Genomic DNA, 14,912 nt, shown 5'->3' on the forward strand with positions numbered 1-14,912 from the left:
CACGAATGGGCGACATACATAGTGCACAACTTTATCAACAGTGCCACTCTCTCCACATCATTGACTCAGCCTGTGCTAATGAAAGCTACTCAGTGTTTTAAAACAAGCATTTGCAATGCAATAGGCCTCGCATTTATGCGAGTTCAAGCTATTGGCATTGTAAATGACAATGCCTATTATTTTTGTTTTTTTAAAACATAAATAAAACACAAGAGGCTTTCACCTATACGCACATAAAAGTTATTGGTAGGCGAGACCTAAAAAAAAAAAAAACTATAAATCCACAATTTAAATGGCATTGTGTCAGCAAGGTCAGTACATCAAAGAATACATACCAACTCCAAATTGCAAGCTATGTTTCATGTCACAAGCTAAAGGACTATTTGAGCACAATCAACATCTAATGTGTACACAATGGGTATTATGCAACTGTTAATGAAATGCCACAGTCCCGATGGGCAGCCCATCCCAACAATCACAAACCATGAAAACATATGAAAAATCAAAGGCGAAATGGAACCGACCCAAGGTCCAATAAATCTTGCTGTACATCTTTTTTTTTTTTTTTTTAAGACCACTTAGAAAGCCTAACGCCTGATCTAAAAAAAATAAAAAGAAACTAGACCTGCAAGTGTCAAAGATTTGTCAGCTGTCGGTAGATGACAGCTCCAAAAGCAAAGTTTTGATGACAGGCTAAACAGAGTATGCCCTCTGTTTTAGACAGCGATAAGGGTCGCCAACAATGCACCCAGCACTTCTAAATAGATCTGGCACACCCCAGTACCAGATAAAGAAAAAAAAAGGCAAACTAAACCTTGGTAGTTTCTGTGCCCAGCGGAGACATAACTGGAGTCCCTATTCAAGAGGGCTGCCTCGTTAGGATGACCATAGCAACACGTGGTAAATTGTTTTAGATCGAGCCTGGGCAGTGCATGCACTGCTCTACGAGGCATGCTGTAGTGAGGTAGGGACTTGATTTCCGCCCAAAACCCCCGCATCTTTTCAATTGGCTCCCGTTACTGTCCTTGCAAAATCGCTGCTTTTCATTCCTGAGTAGGCTTGTTAGTCGCATCTTGGAACCGCCTTGTCTGTATTTGTAACCTCCCATAATGACTTGACCTTTTACTTGTCTTGTTACACAGTCTGCTTTCTCTTGGCTGTGAGCACTGTTTTGTTCAGTGATTTGCCCCTATTACACCAACTACGTCGCAGCACGCCGCCAACTTTTAGTATAATTACTGACAGTACGCTTAAACTATACAGCCATGTTTATTTATTTTAGCAGAGCAGTCTCCTTTAAGTATAGTGGCCGCGCTCATTTATTAAAAGAAATAAAAGATGTTCACAAGCGCCTATCAAGTGCTTTCACATTAATGGGGGCCACACCCCTCTCTTTAGACAAGCGACGTCTATAGAAAGGTGCGCGGCCGTTATTAAAGTTATTATTTGTCAACCAGATGCATCAAAGCCCCCATGCAGCGGTTTCACTTTAATGTCGGCCACGCCCCTTTCGTTAGACGAGACTTGTCTAAAGAAAGGGGTGCAGCCTCCATTAACGTGAAATCACAGCATGGTGCGCTTTGACACAAAATATTTGCAATGCAATAGGTATTGCATCTGTGAGTTTAAGCTATTGGCAATTGGCACTGTAAATGCAAATAGCTCAAACTCGTAAATGCGAGACCTACTGCATTGCAAATGCTTGTTTTAAAAAGGGAGCAATGTGTGTTATTAAGTCAATCTCACTGACCAGTATTAATTTCACTATAAACTTCCCCCGTTGAAGCACTGCACTTTGTCCTTTTTCCATAGTTCCTGTGTGAACTCTTCAAGACCATAAGCTGGGCCTCGTGCACAAAGAGTCCTCTACACCACTACCCTCCCCACCAGGTCCCAGTGGGCAGTCACCTCCAAAGTGCAGTCTGGACCTCAAATGCAGGAGTGAGCCTATTAACTCACCAAGTAAAAATTATTAGCAATGCTCCTGATTACATGTTGGAGGGTCGGTCCATGGTCTCACATTCTCTCAGATGTCCTATATCTCCTTACCTCCCTGAAAAATCACTTTCAATGATTTTTTTTGTCATTCTGCTTGTTTTCTGACTAATAGCCAATATTCTTACCTTTTCAAAATGTAACTACCTCTATAACTCACTAGATGAAAGGACCGATTACAATGGTATCCGGGGACCATGTTGACAGGTAGGCAAATAACTGGGACAATGTGGTAAACAATGACCAGCATTAAAGTCTAAACTCAATGAGTTTCCATGGGGCCTGTTTCTTTCGTAGATTCGGGTCACACATGACACAAACACTGGCTCCCCTGGTATGGGCAAATGGTACTAAAAAGTTACCAGGTTTGGGCCAAAGAGAGTTGGCTGTGCTACATGTTCTGACTAGGACAATTCCCTCCACATACACATAGTTTACGCAAGTATTAGAGGTCCCGACGGATTGCCACTGATCCTGTATTGGACTATACAAGGCAAGAAACACGTGGCCAATTCTCTCTATTTTTAGGCACATTAATTTTCAAGAAGATACCTTTTGTTTTATTCAAAGAAAAATTTGGGGGTGGCATTTCGCTATTTTTTTTTTATTTCCCTTATTCCTCAAGCTAATTTAGTTTGCATACATTGAGTTAGGCATATAAGACATATTATATATTTGGAAAACGACTCTGGCAATGAGGACCCCTGCTGGGCCCGTTGAACATTGCAGAGCCAGCCCAACAAGAAGCACAGCCCAATGATTAAGCATGCCACTGCTTGGGAGAGAGTTGGTACTCCGCAACTAACTTACCTCTAATGACCTTCTCAATTTTTGCCATTCTATCTAATTTAATGCCGTGGAACATTTCTTTGAACTGCACACACATTTAAGATACATTTGTACGAGGGAAGACGTGCTGGACTCGTAATCTACTGTTCCCCTCCTTTTACAGTGACTATGCACAACAGCAACACCAATTCAGGAGAGCTACATGGCCCAGCCTCAAAATAACAGCAATCTGGTCTTCAATCAGTCACTCACTGCATGACCGGTTTTTGGCACGGGTGAGCTGGGCCCAGGACACCAATCGCCAGAGGGGCGCAGAAAGGAGTCCGCATTAAAGTCATGCAAACAGCATTGCCTCCTCACGCTTAGCTCCAATGACTTAGATTAAACTGCTTTTGATCATGTATTTCCCGCTGGTGCAGTTTTAAAAACCCCCATCAACCACCTTCCTTCCCCTCCCATCTCCCTCTTGCCACCATGCACCAATAACCCCATCCACCTTACCAACTTGGCACCAGCGTGATAGAGCCAAGCTGTGGAGAATCAGACGAGTTAGGCAAGACACAGAGAGGCTAGTATTCAAAGGCCAGCCACTGTTTTGATATAATTACTAGGTAACTGACGTGTTCACAAAACATGCCCCAGGTCACGTCATTTGATTCATAAGCAGCAGCGAGGAAACCCATTTTCTTCCGCTAAGGGAGCTATCTGAGAAAGGGCAGGCTGTGAGTCACAGCCAATATACTGAAACGTAACAAGGACCACAACGTTCACAGCCATGGGCCAATATACTGAAACTTAACAAGGACCACAACGTTTTCATTTCACCTTCCATGTAAATTTGTCTAATAGGTTACCTATAAAATTATATTTTGCTGCTGGGCATAAAGATGTATTTAAGAATGTCAGCAAAATCACATGAGTTTATACTTTTGTTTGTTTCTGTCTACCTTATGGCGTGCGACTCACCAAGAAAGTGCTTCAACACCCCATTAGGGGTAACAAGCGCTATATAAATGCAAACCTTTTCCCCTCTTCTATCACTACACTATCCTTCTGAATCCAAATAATTGAGTAACCTATCCACCACTCAATTTACTTTCACATTTCACTATACTAATTCAACATTAATCCTTCTTGGGTTCCGGAGTAGCGTGCTACTCACCAAAAAAGCACTTTGACATCTCGTCAGGGGTAGTAAGCGCTATATAAATGCAATTACAATACAATACAATACCTTGACTTATTTGCTTTCAAGCTGTGCCCTTTGGGTAACAGATGCTGTAGTGACGCTGGGAGTTACTGTTCCAAATCTGATCGTACAATATTTGGGTAAAGGGCAACTACGTCCAAAATAACTCCGAACGCTCACTGACGTTTCTAAATCCAGCTCTTGAATATTTTGGAAAAGGTATAAATGACTTCACAAATTAACGTCCACATTATGCAAATTAGCGACTAGGTGCCAGACTGGCTGGCTGCAATTTTTTTTTAAACCTAACTTTCACAGCAGTCACATGACAACAGTCAAGAATAACATTATAGCTTTATGGTCCTAGAACTAACTTATAGTCAAGCCACCCATCATAAGTGAGGTGCTGCCAGGCGCATGCATTACTCGGAAGTACATCACTCAGCAATCTAACAGGGTATAATAGTACCATAAGAAGTTGCATGCTTACATGGAAACCTCATGTATTCTCGTGATGCCCCCTTGATCCTCCCACTTTGAGGCACACTATATAGTAATGAGGCCTAGAAGGGATCTCCCCGTAACGTATATATTATGCCAAGGAGGCAGAGATTCCGTCCCTCACCGTGTCCTCGGGGTCCAGCTCTATCTTGAAGGTCTGCTGCTGCAGGGTCTTGAGGGTGACCTGCATGACGGCGGCTCGAGAAGCTTCCAAAGCGGTCAGCGAGCACCATGCGAGTCACACCGCCGCCATCTTACAAACCGCGGCGTGGCGTCACATCCGGCGCCGGCCGGAGGCGAGCCGGCTATCTTCCGGTAACCACTATTCTTGGCTTGCAGAGAGTTGTCATTTCCTCAACCAGTGGAGTGACGCCATTTTAATCATTTGCGGCACACGAAGAAAGTCGCAGCCGCGGCCATGCGAAGGCCAGGCGGTGCCACGCCCCTTCCAGCATTATTACATTTATGCGCGCATGAGTAGGATGGGGTAGGGAAACCGTTCAAAGAGCCTAGTGTCAGCAGCTGAAGTCCTAGAGATGGGTTAGATATACATGACTTGAATTATTGAGAACAGCAATAAATCCTGCGAATGTTACAAGTCTCGTACATGAATACATGCATTGTCAACAATTAGAAAGAGGGAAAATAAGTGAAAAAAAAATCCAGAATTTATTTCCCCTATTGACTAATATTAAAACCATACATGCCAACACTCCCGATTCAGGCGTGAGACTACCGATTTGAAGGCTAGTCTCCCGCCTCCCGATTCCTGCAAGCAAAAACCCGATTCCTCGGGGTTTCAGCTGACAGGGCTTGGTAATGTGTAACGTGCTAATTCTTCCAGCAATAGTCAGAATGGCGATGCAGGGGCTCTAGAAGGGGTGAAAACCAACAAAGCCCCATTAACAACCGAATGGTCTTTTAAACACCTGTGAAGTACTGGGGGGGGGCGGCTGTGTGTGTGCCCGGAAGCTGTTTCAGCTTGGGCTGACGGGGGTGTATGCACTGACCGCAACCTGCCAGGCCAGTGCACGACTCTTGCATCCCCCTCTTTCTCTGCCTGCCATTGCGCTCCATGCTTCTGAAAGGTGATAAAAAAAAACACGTGAATGAAAAAGTGTCTAGCAAGCGCGACAAAGAATTTTCAATTCTATTAAGGTCACGGAGGCGAGGATTATGCTTCTCTTTGCTTTACTGCAAAACACAGCAGCCAATAAAAAACAACTTTAAACTCCAGCATACTCCGGAAGTACAACCCCCTCCATAGTATGCCCCAATCACTGTCAGTACTTTAGTATAAAAAGTCCGAAGCACGACATCACTTCCTCTTTCTTTGCATGAAAAACTTAACACAGTCCACAAACTTGACCGTTGAACACTGGACCACCGATTTCCCCATCGACGTGCGTCCAAACTTGAACTTCGAACTTCTTCTCCAGACACGCTGTCAGCTGTCCACTGCCAAGAGGAGTTGTCTCCCTGATGAGCCGAGCCGTGTCATCCTCGTCGATGCCAAAACTCCAGAACCTCAAGGTTGCTTGGTCTGTTCTCCTGAAATGGAAACTAACATCGTAACGTCCATTTCAAAAAGACGTTGAAAGCAATTTATAGGATTACCGGGTGGGTACAACATTATAACAAATACACAGTAATGCCATCATTCCAAATGCTTGGGTGGGATAATCCTCGCCTCCGTGTCCTTAATAGAATTGAAAATTCTTTGTCGCGCTTGCTAGACAATTTTTCATTCTATGGCAGTCCACGGAGGCTCCGATTATGCTAGTTTAAAGTTGATTCACCACCACCGAAGCTACATCCACAATAGGTTTATGATAAAACGTTTTGAATGTGGAATCAGCCGACCAGTCCGCCACAGTCATGATATCTTGCAACCGGGAACCCGCCCCAAAAGACTTGGAGGCCATAGCTCCCCTAACAGAATGAGCTCCAAAAATGGAAACATCCACCCCCGCAAGACCCAGTAACCAAGTGACCCACCTGGCCAGGGTTGCAGATGTGACCGGGCGAAAAGGTCTCTGAAGAGCAATTAACAATTGTCCTGATACATCAGATCTAAATTCCCTAGTACAATCCTCATAAACCTTCAAGCACTTGACCACACACAATTTGCTGTGATGAGGAAAGGCAGGGTATGTAATACACAAAGAATGCGTTTTAGTCCGTCTGGAAATCGTAAAGGAAACTCCCGAAGGAGTAAATACTCTACCTGCTCAATCCAATGCCCGCACATCCGACACTCGTCTACATGAGATTAGACACAGTAAGACTGTCAATTTTGCCGATAATTGTTTCCTAGACAGGGCTTCATTATTCGGCCAGTTCCTTAAAAAACGCAAAACCACCGAAACATCCCAAAGTACGGTGTACTTGGGTTGAGGAGGGTTCACTAACCGAATCCCTCGCACCACCTTGCAAACCAAAGGGTGTTCCCCCACCGGTCTGCCCTCCACAAGCGGATGGCCCGCCGAAATTGCCGATCGAAAGTTATTCACCGTCCGGTATGCCAAACCGGATTTGGCCAATTCCGACAAAAAATTCACAATTAGATGAATGTCGGATCCCACCGGATCACTCTGTCGCTCACCACACCAACTAACCCATCGTTTCCAAGCAGATTCGTATCGCTTGTGTGTGGAGGGTGCCCAAGCCTGGGATAAGAAAAAGAGAATGTCTTGCGAAACTCCCGGCACCTGCCAGCGACGCCTGAAAGTCTCCAGGCCATGAGAACCAACTGGTTCTGCAACACTAACGGATGGCGAAGTCCCTGAGGATCCGTGAGAATGTCCGGAAACGAGCGAAGTCGAACCGGAGGCGCACAGGCCAAGGTCAAGGCGGTTGGGAACCATGCCTGCGCTTTCCAACAAGGGGTAACCAGAACTAGTTCCGCTTTCTGTCTGCGAGTTTGTGCTAACACTCTCGGGATCATGGCAAATGGTGGAAAGGCATATAGAGTGCCCGTCGTCCACGAGTGAAGAAAGGCGTCCGAGCCGACCGCTAGAGGGTCCGGCCGCCAACTGTAGAACCGTGGAAGCTGACTGTTGAGTCTGTACGCAAAGAGGTCCAACACACAGGGTCCCCACTTTAGATTCAACGCTTCGAAACTGCTGGGATGCAGCTTCCAATCGCTGCTGTCCCGCAAATGTCGTGAATTCCAATCGGCAATCACGTTGGATGACCCGGGAATATATTCCGCCGTCACCACCAGACGATGGTCCAGGCAATAGTGCCAGAAGTCCTTGGCTATCTCCGCCAAGAGGCGAGATCGGGTCCCTCCGAGTCGATTTATGTATCTCACCGCGGACACATTGTCCATGCGGAGCAGAATGCAACAAGAAACCTTCTGCGGGGCCAGAGTTCGAATCGCAAATGCTCCCGCCAGAAGCTCCAAGCAGTTGATATGCAATTTCAGCTCCTCCTGAGACCAACGACCCCCCGTTTCCATGGTCCCGCAACGCGCTCCCCAGCCCCATCGACTCGCATCAGATTCTATCACTACATCCGGGCTGGAGGAGAAAATGGCTCTGCCGTTCCAGGCATCCATGTGGTCTAACCACCAATTGATCTCCGTACGAGCCTCCGCTGAAAGAGCTATTTGTTGTGCATACGAGAGACCCTTGCGTAGATGCAAACTTTTCAATCTCTGAAGGGCCTTGTAATGCAAGGGGCCCGGAAAAATCGCCTGAATGGACGCAGCCAACAGGCCCACAAGGCGAGCTAGCGTTCGTAATGATATAGTCGGAGAGGCAAGCGCTCTCCTCAATTCCTTCCTGATTGCCACTCGCTTCCTCAAGGGAAGTAGTAACTGACACGTGAGAGAGTTGATCTGAAAGCCCAAAAAATCCATCGATTGCGACGGAGTCAGGACCGACTTCTCCAGATTCAATAGGAACCCCAGTTCCTGCAACAGTCGGAGCGTCCAAGACAGGTGTCTCATCAAGAGCTCCCTCGACTGTGCCATGATCAGAATGTCGTCGAGATAGATTATCAACCGTACTCCCCGTTCTCTCAACCATTGCACTACCGGTTTCATCAGTTTGGTGAAACACCAAGGGGCGGAAGACAGACCAAAGGGCATCGCGGAAAACTCGAACCACTGGTCGCGCCAGAGAAACTGGAGAAACCTTCTGTGTGGCGGGAAAATAGGAACCGCCAGATAGGCGTCTTTCAAGTCTAAGCGAACTAGCCAGTCCTGTTCTAAAAGGATGTCCCTCAGTAAATGGATGCCCTCCATTTTGAAGTGGCGATACACCACCCAAGCGTTGAACTCCCTGAGATTCAACACTAAGTGAAACCCTTTGTCCTTCTTCGGAACCAAGAAAATCATGCTTACAAAACCCCGAGGATGGGGAATAGACCTCACTATCGCGCCTTTTCAGAGTAGTGCTCCCACTTCCCTGTCGATGAAACTCTGTTCTTGTAGGGAAAAATGTAGGGAGCCGGGCACCTGACTCTGAGTCGGAGTGGCCTAGAACTCTATGTGGAAGCCCTGCACTGTTTGCAACACCCAGGGATCGACCGTAATCTCTTGCCACCTGTGAAGGAACAACGCAATGCGACCTCCCACCATGCATTCTGTGGCATTCAAAATCGTTACCTGAATAGGAACTATCTCCGGAATTTTGTTGTCCTCTGTAGACTCCTCTGTGGCCTCGACCTCGGCCACCTCTATTGCGGGAGGGGTAAAACTGTGACTTCTGACCACCTCTGCCTCTTTGTTCAGCACCTCGGGAGGTCTGGTTATAACCTCGGCCGGACCCTCGCCCCCTGGAGCATCCGGCCCTATCAAAAACACCAGTGTGGAATACCTTCTTGATGTTAGCCTGTGCCTTATCAAGTGCTGAAAACGTGGCGACGTATTTGCCCATCTCTTTGACGAATTTATCGCCGAACAACATGCCATTGGCCAGGGAACCTGGTTCCGTCATGGCCATCTCCGCCAATTGAGAGTCTATGCGCATCAGGAAGGAGCGCCTCCTTTCCGTTGACAGCGCCACATTGGCATTGCCCAAAAAACACAGGGCCCGCTGGGCCCACTCCATAACCTCCGAAGTGTCCAACGGGACATTTTGGTTTTTGGCGTTGACCGCCGCATCCAATATTTTGGTAAGGGGCCCCGAAACATCCAAAAGTTTATCCTGGCATCCGCGCCAGGCCCTATCCAAACCCTTTTTCGGGTCCTTTGCGAATTTGCGCATAAATGTCGCCATATTCGGATCCAACTCTGGCGTGTCCGCCACTTTTCCAGTCAGCGACGGCCTCGGGCACTCCGACCTTAAGGTGGCGCGCACCTCCTTCTCAAAACCCTGCCGTAGGTTAACCCCCACATAATGGGCCACCTCCGGGCAAGGCACCCACTCCGAAGAGCGAGGGTGTATCAGACTCTGTGGGTCAAATAAAAGGTTCTTGGGAGCCTGGCTATCATCGGCTTTATAAGCAGTATGTGCCGTCTTTTTTGATTTCTTCTTAGGTTTCACCGACTCCACCTCCGAGTCAGAGGTATTTGTAGTAGACGGGAAAGAGTCGTCCGTGGTATAAGAAGCCATGGAGCCATGGTCTTTCATGACGTTTTTGGCCATGCGCGCCAAAACTTTGGCAGAAGACTGCGAAGTCCCCGCGTCACTATGCTGAGTCTTCCTTTTCCTCTTGCCATATTTAAGTAGAGGTTTAGTAAAAGGTTTCAGTGCTTTTATTAAAGCTTTATTAACTGAACCCTGGACGTGGGTATCCAGGGCTTCAACCAAATTCTCCTCCAATTGTTCAGGCTCCTCATATTCCTCATATGCCTCACATTCTACCCACTGATCATCCTCTTCGGCGTAGTACGCCATTGCCAACAAGCAGAGAGGTCTGGAGGAGCTTCTAGGGGGGGAGCAGCCCAGGGGTCTGTCAGAAACTGGCACTGAAAGTCAATATGAGCGTAAACTAAAAGTTCTGACCAACTAGTTCAAGGTGGAAGGAGACCCCTTACACTCCCCTAGAGCAAAGCTCTATGCCGGTATCACGCTCCGGTTAGCGTTCAAATACTGAGGCCAGAGATGGGTGCAGCCTTGCAATCTGTGCGCGAGGAGCCGTCAACTCGAAATGAGGAAAAAACGGGTTCTCGCGCACAGACACAGCGTCCGGGGCAACGACGCGACCGCTTTCTGAGCACGAGCGTGTCGTGTCTGCCTCCTCCTTCTCCACCGCCCCCTAGCGCTCGAAATAACCTAGCGACGCGCGCAGTCAAAACGCCGTCCCCAGAGGGACCGAAGCCACTAAACAAAGCACCTCGTGAAAACTGAAAACAGAGCGCACACAAAATTAACACCACATTAAAGTAATACTGATTCTCGCAATAAGCCAGCGGCACAATCGACAAAACAAGAACTTCCCCACAATTCACCACAAAGATAAAAAGTAAGGAAAAGCACTTATCTGCTGCTGCAGCAGCAAAGAAAGAGGAAGTGATGTCGTGCTACAGACTTTTTATACTAAAGTACTGACAGTGATTGGGGCATACTATGGAGGGGGTTGTACTTCCGGGGTATGCTGGAGTTTAAAGTTGTTTTTTATTGGCTGCTGTGTTTTGCAGTAAAGCAAAGAGAAACATAATCGGAGCCTCCGTGGACTGCCATAGAATTTGCTTTTAAATGTCCGATCCTGCAGCAGCACACTTCCAAAGTCCATACATGACAGAAACCCGATTGAAGGCCCCATTCTCCCGATTTTTTTTGATTTTTTATTTAAATCTCCCACTTTGCTCTCCTGAAATGTTGGCATGTATGATTAAAACAGTAAATTTTAGGTGGGAGACAGGTACAATTAAGACAATTTGGCTTAATAAATCGAGTCTCCCGCCTGAATCGGGCATGTTAGCATTTATATACATGTCAACATTTTTGTCATATCTACATACCTATCAACCTCTTGCCTCCAAAAACTCAGATATTTTAAGAGTCATCCTATTAAGGTCACTCTTTTGGAGGGCATAGATGCCAACATTTTAGAGCAGGCAAGTGGGAGAGTTAAAAAAAAATACTTAGGAGAGTGTAATTTCCCCATCTATTTCGACTGAAGCAGAAGCAATGTGTCTGAATCGGATATATTGACATGTAAAATATACCTATAAACTGGGCCACTGGAATTATGCAGCAGGGTGGAGAAAATTATGCTGCAAGAAAAGACAAATTATGCAGCACATTTTTTGATTGTATTACTTCATTGTTATGTCATTTTTAAACTTAACACTATCTGGCAACTAATTGCACCTCATTAGTCCTAGCTGAACACCTAAATATAGCAATGAGCTACTGAAAAGGGACCAGTAATACTTTGCAAAGGGCCTTCTGCTGCACTGCAACGCTTGCCCCTGCGTTTTAGTAACGGTTGAACCATTTGAGCTAGAAGGAAAATGTTACTTAACCAGTAAGCATCTGTTCATGGCATGTAGTGCTGTAGATTCACATGATTAGCATAATCCTGCCATCCATCTAGTGTTGGGTTCAGAAGCGTGCAAGTTGTTTTTCTTAAAAGAAAGTTTTTCAAGTCACAAAGCAGAGTCACTCCTGCTGGTAATGCGCATGGTCGTCAACTCAATTGTTTTCCCGCAAGGCAGGCGAAGGAGGGAATTTGAAGTACAGGTTAGTATAGTGTGATGTCCATGCTAAGGAAATTCATGAAAATCCATAAATAACAAACAAGTGTCCGGGGAGAAGGGTGAGCGCATGTGAATCTACAGCACTACATGCTACAAACAGATTGTTACTGAGCAAGTAATATTTTCAGTTCAAGGCTTGTGTGGCTGTAGATAAACATGCTTAGCATAGACTGTAAAGCAGTCCTCCTCCATAAGCGGTGGCAAACCTGCGGGGCTTACTGTTGTCTTGAATAATGTACATAGAACTGCTAGTTCAACATTGGGTTGCTGACAGGCCAGCACATCTACACAGTAATGTTTTGTAAATGTATGCAGTGTAGACCATGTAGCTGCTTTACATATGTCAGCTATGGATATATTTCCTAGGAAAGCTATTGAAGCTCCTATTTTACAAGTGGAGTGAGTTCTAGGAGAGATAGCTTTAGCATAGCATGTCTGAATGCGTTTGAAAATCAAACATGCTATGTCCGTTTAAGAAATGGCCCTTTCTTTGTGTGGCTTTTAAAAGGCAACTAAGAATTGTTGTGATTTCAATAGATTGATCAAGGTGGAATTGAGACACCACCTTTGGAAGGAATTTAGGATTGGTACATAGCACCACCTTATCTCTTTGCAGCTGGAAGAAAGATTATTCTAAAGTTAATACCTGAAGCTCACTGACACATCTGAGTGATGTGGTAGCAACTAGGAATGTTACTTTCCAGGATAGAAATTGGAGCGGGCAGGAGTAGAGGGGCTCAAATGGAGGGCCCAATAATCTCGTTAATACAATATTGAGATTCCAAATTCGAGATGGTGGCACTCTAGGAGGAATAACTCTTAAGACCTTCCAGGAAGGCTTTGATCACAGGAATCCTGAATATGGAAGTGGGTTGTCCGTTTTGTAAATACGTGACTACTGCTGCAAGGTGTAGTCTTACAGATGTAAAAGCTAGATCAAAGGTATATAAATGAAATAGGTAACAGAATCTCTTGATCTTTAGTTGCTAAAGGATCCATGTTTTTAGAATAGTAGTATAAAAATCTTTTCCACTTAGCAGCATAACATGCACAAGTAGTGTGCTTGGGTGCTTCTTTCAAAATGTCTATAGAAGGTTGTAGTAACTTTAAATAGTCAAACTGAATCCAGGAGCTAAATCACAAGGTTGAGGGACCTGGGTGTCTGACTTCTCCATGGCTCTGAGTGAGAATGCCCTGCCAGTTCAGGAGTATCTCTTGGGGAATTACTGAGATTTTTTGGGGTGTGGTGAATGATGGTTATCATGCCCATCTAGGAGCCACTAGGATGAGGTGGAGAGATTTCTGCTGAAGTTAGTGAACTACAAATGGAATCAGTGTGAAAGGCAGAAAAGCATAAGCAAATATCCAAGACAAACTCATCCATAGTGCATTGCCCCTGGATTGTGGGATCCTGAACGTGAAGTTAGGATATTTTGTGTTTTCTGCTGTGGCGAACAGGTCTATTTGTGGTTGACCCCAACGCTGAAAGTACGGAAAGAGGACTTTTGGGTGGACTTTCCACTCGTACACTTGTTGGCGCCTCCTGCTGAGGAGATCTACAAAGTCATTGTCTACCCCCAGGAGTTACCCTGCTAACCAGTGAATGTTGTACAGTAAGGCCCAGCTACAAATTGTTTGGGCTAAATAAGACAGTGGAGGTGACCTTGAGCCCCCCTTGCTATTTTTTGTAACAATATATGGCAGTCATGTTGTCTATTTTGATCAGTACTACCCTTCCAATTAGGTGAGGAAGGAAGGCTTTGAGCGCTAGATGCACAGCTAGCAACTCCAGGTGCTTGATATGGAAATGTCTCTGGCTGGGTGTCCAGCGTCCCTAGACAGTTAGATCTTGTGAATGTACTCCCCATCCCGTAAGGGGGGCATCTGTTATGAGTATCTGCGGAACCTGGTCCAGAGAAGGCCATCCTTTTAAGAGGTTGTTGGTGTTCCACCACTGCAGAGAGTAGCAAACTTGAATGCCAACTAACACTAGATCTTTCAATTGACCATCTGCTTGAGTCCATTGGTGCACTAAGCACTCTTGCAACAGACACATGTTTAGTCTGTCATGAGGTACTATGGCTATGGATGAAGCCATCATACCAAGGAGATGCATGACTGTCTTAAGTAACCTGCCGATACGGCTGGAAAAGGGATATTGTTGGACTTGGTCCTTTTTGCAGGGTCATCCCTGAACTTTTTTTCCCTTCGTCCTGTATTTTGTCTGACCTGTTTTTGTTGGTTTTATGACTCTGGGCACTTTACCACTGCTGATCAGTGCTAAAGTGCATATGCTCTCTTGTGTAAATTGATGTATCAATTAGTGACTCCATGATTGGGTTATTTGATTTACTTGTCAGACCCTAGTACAGTGCACCATGTGTGCCCAGGGCTTGTAAGTCAAATGCTGCTGGTGGGCGTGCAGCACTGGTTGTGGCACCCACAGAAGCAGCTGCAGAGCCTGTGTGCAGTCTGTGACTGCCATGTTGACTGACCAAGTGCACCCACTTGCCAGTCCCTAAACCTTCCCTTATCTTCATATCAGACACCCCTAAGGTAGGCCCAAGGGCAGGGTGCATTGTAAGTATAAGGTAGGACATGCATTGTTGTGTGTGTGGAATGTCCTAATAGTGAATTACAGCCATTTTCCTTTTTCACTATTGCAAGGCTACCTGTTCCCCATAAGCCAGAATGGGCAGTTTGATTATTACATCTTATAATCCTAACTGACTCAGGGAACTAGGTAGAAATTCGAGTTTAGTATGCCTGAACTCAGAATGA

The 14,912-nt window shown here is 45.8% G+C and overlaps 2 protein-coding genes across 2 annotated transcripts in view; both read right to left on the reverse strand.

Moving 5' to 3' along the window:
• RAD23A (RAD23 nucleotide excision repair protein A) overlaps nucleotides 1–4,776 on the reverse strand; it is a 60,248-nt gene extending 55,472 nt beyond the window's left edge. The window contains exon 1 of the mRNA XM_085600626.1: nucleotides 4,599–4,776. Coding sequence (XP_085456752.1) covers nucleotides 4,599–4,664 — 66 coding nt within the window. The 5' untranslated portion in view covers nucleotides 4,665–4,776. The remainder of the gene's footprint in view (nucleotides 1–4,598) is intronic.
• A 1,044-nt stretch (nucleotides 4,777–5,820) lies between these two features.
• Nucleotides 5,821–10,323, reverse strand: LOC146833030 (uncharacterized). Its single transcript, XM_085599882.1, has 3 exons — nucleotides 9,301–10,323; nucleotides 6,473–6,510; nucleotides 5,821–6,025 (listed from the first exon to the last, which is right to left on the reverse strand). Exons 1-3 carry the CDS (start codon nucleotides 10,321–10,323, stop codon nucleotides 5,821–5,823), a joined length of 1,266 nt encoding a protein of 421 aa, XP_085456008.1.
• Nucleotides 10,324–14,912: the final 4,589 nt, after the last annotated feature.

Source organism: Triturus cristatus, chromosome 4_2 (genome assembly GCF_964204655.1).
Source record: "Triturus cristatus chromosome 4_2, aTriCri1.1, whole genome shotgun sequence".
NCBI classification, from domain to species: domain Eukaryota; kingdom Metazoa; phylum Chordata; class Amphibia; order Caudata; family Salamandridae; genus Triturus; species Triturus cristatus.

Coding starts and splice junctions, on each gene's coding strand:
- LOC146833030 (XM_085599882.1), bottom strand. CDS start 10,323: ATGGCGTACTACGCCGAAGAGGATGATCAGTGGGTAGAATGTGAGGCA. Junction 6,511..9,300: donor CACAGGCTAACATCAAGAAG/GTATTCCACACT, acceptor ATTGCTCTTCAG/AGACCTTTTCGCCCGGTCAC. Junction 6,026..6,472: donor ACATCTGCAACCCTGGCCAG/GTGGGTCACTTG, acceptor TTTCCATTTCAG/GAGAACAGACCAAGCAACCT.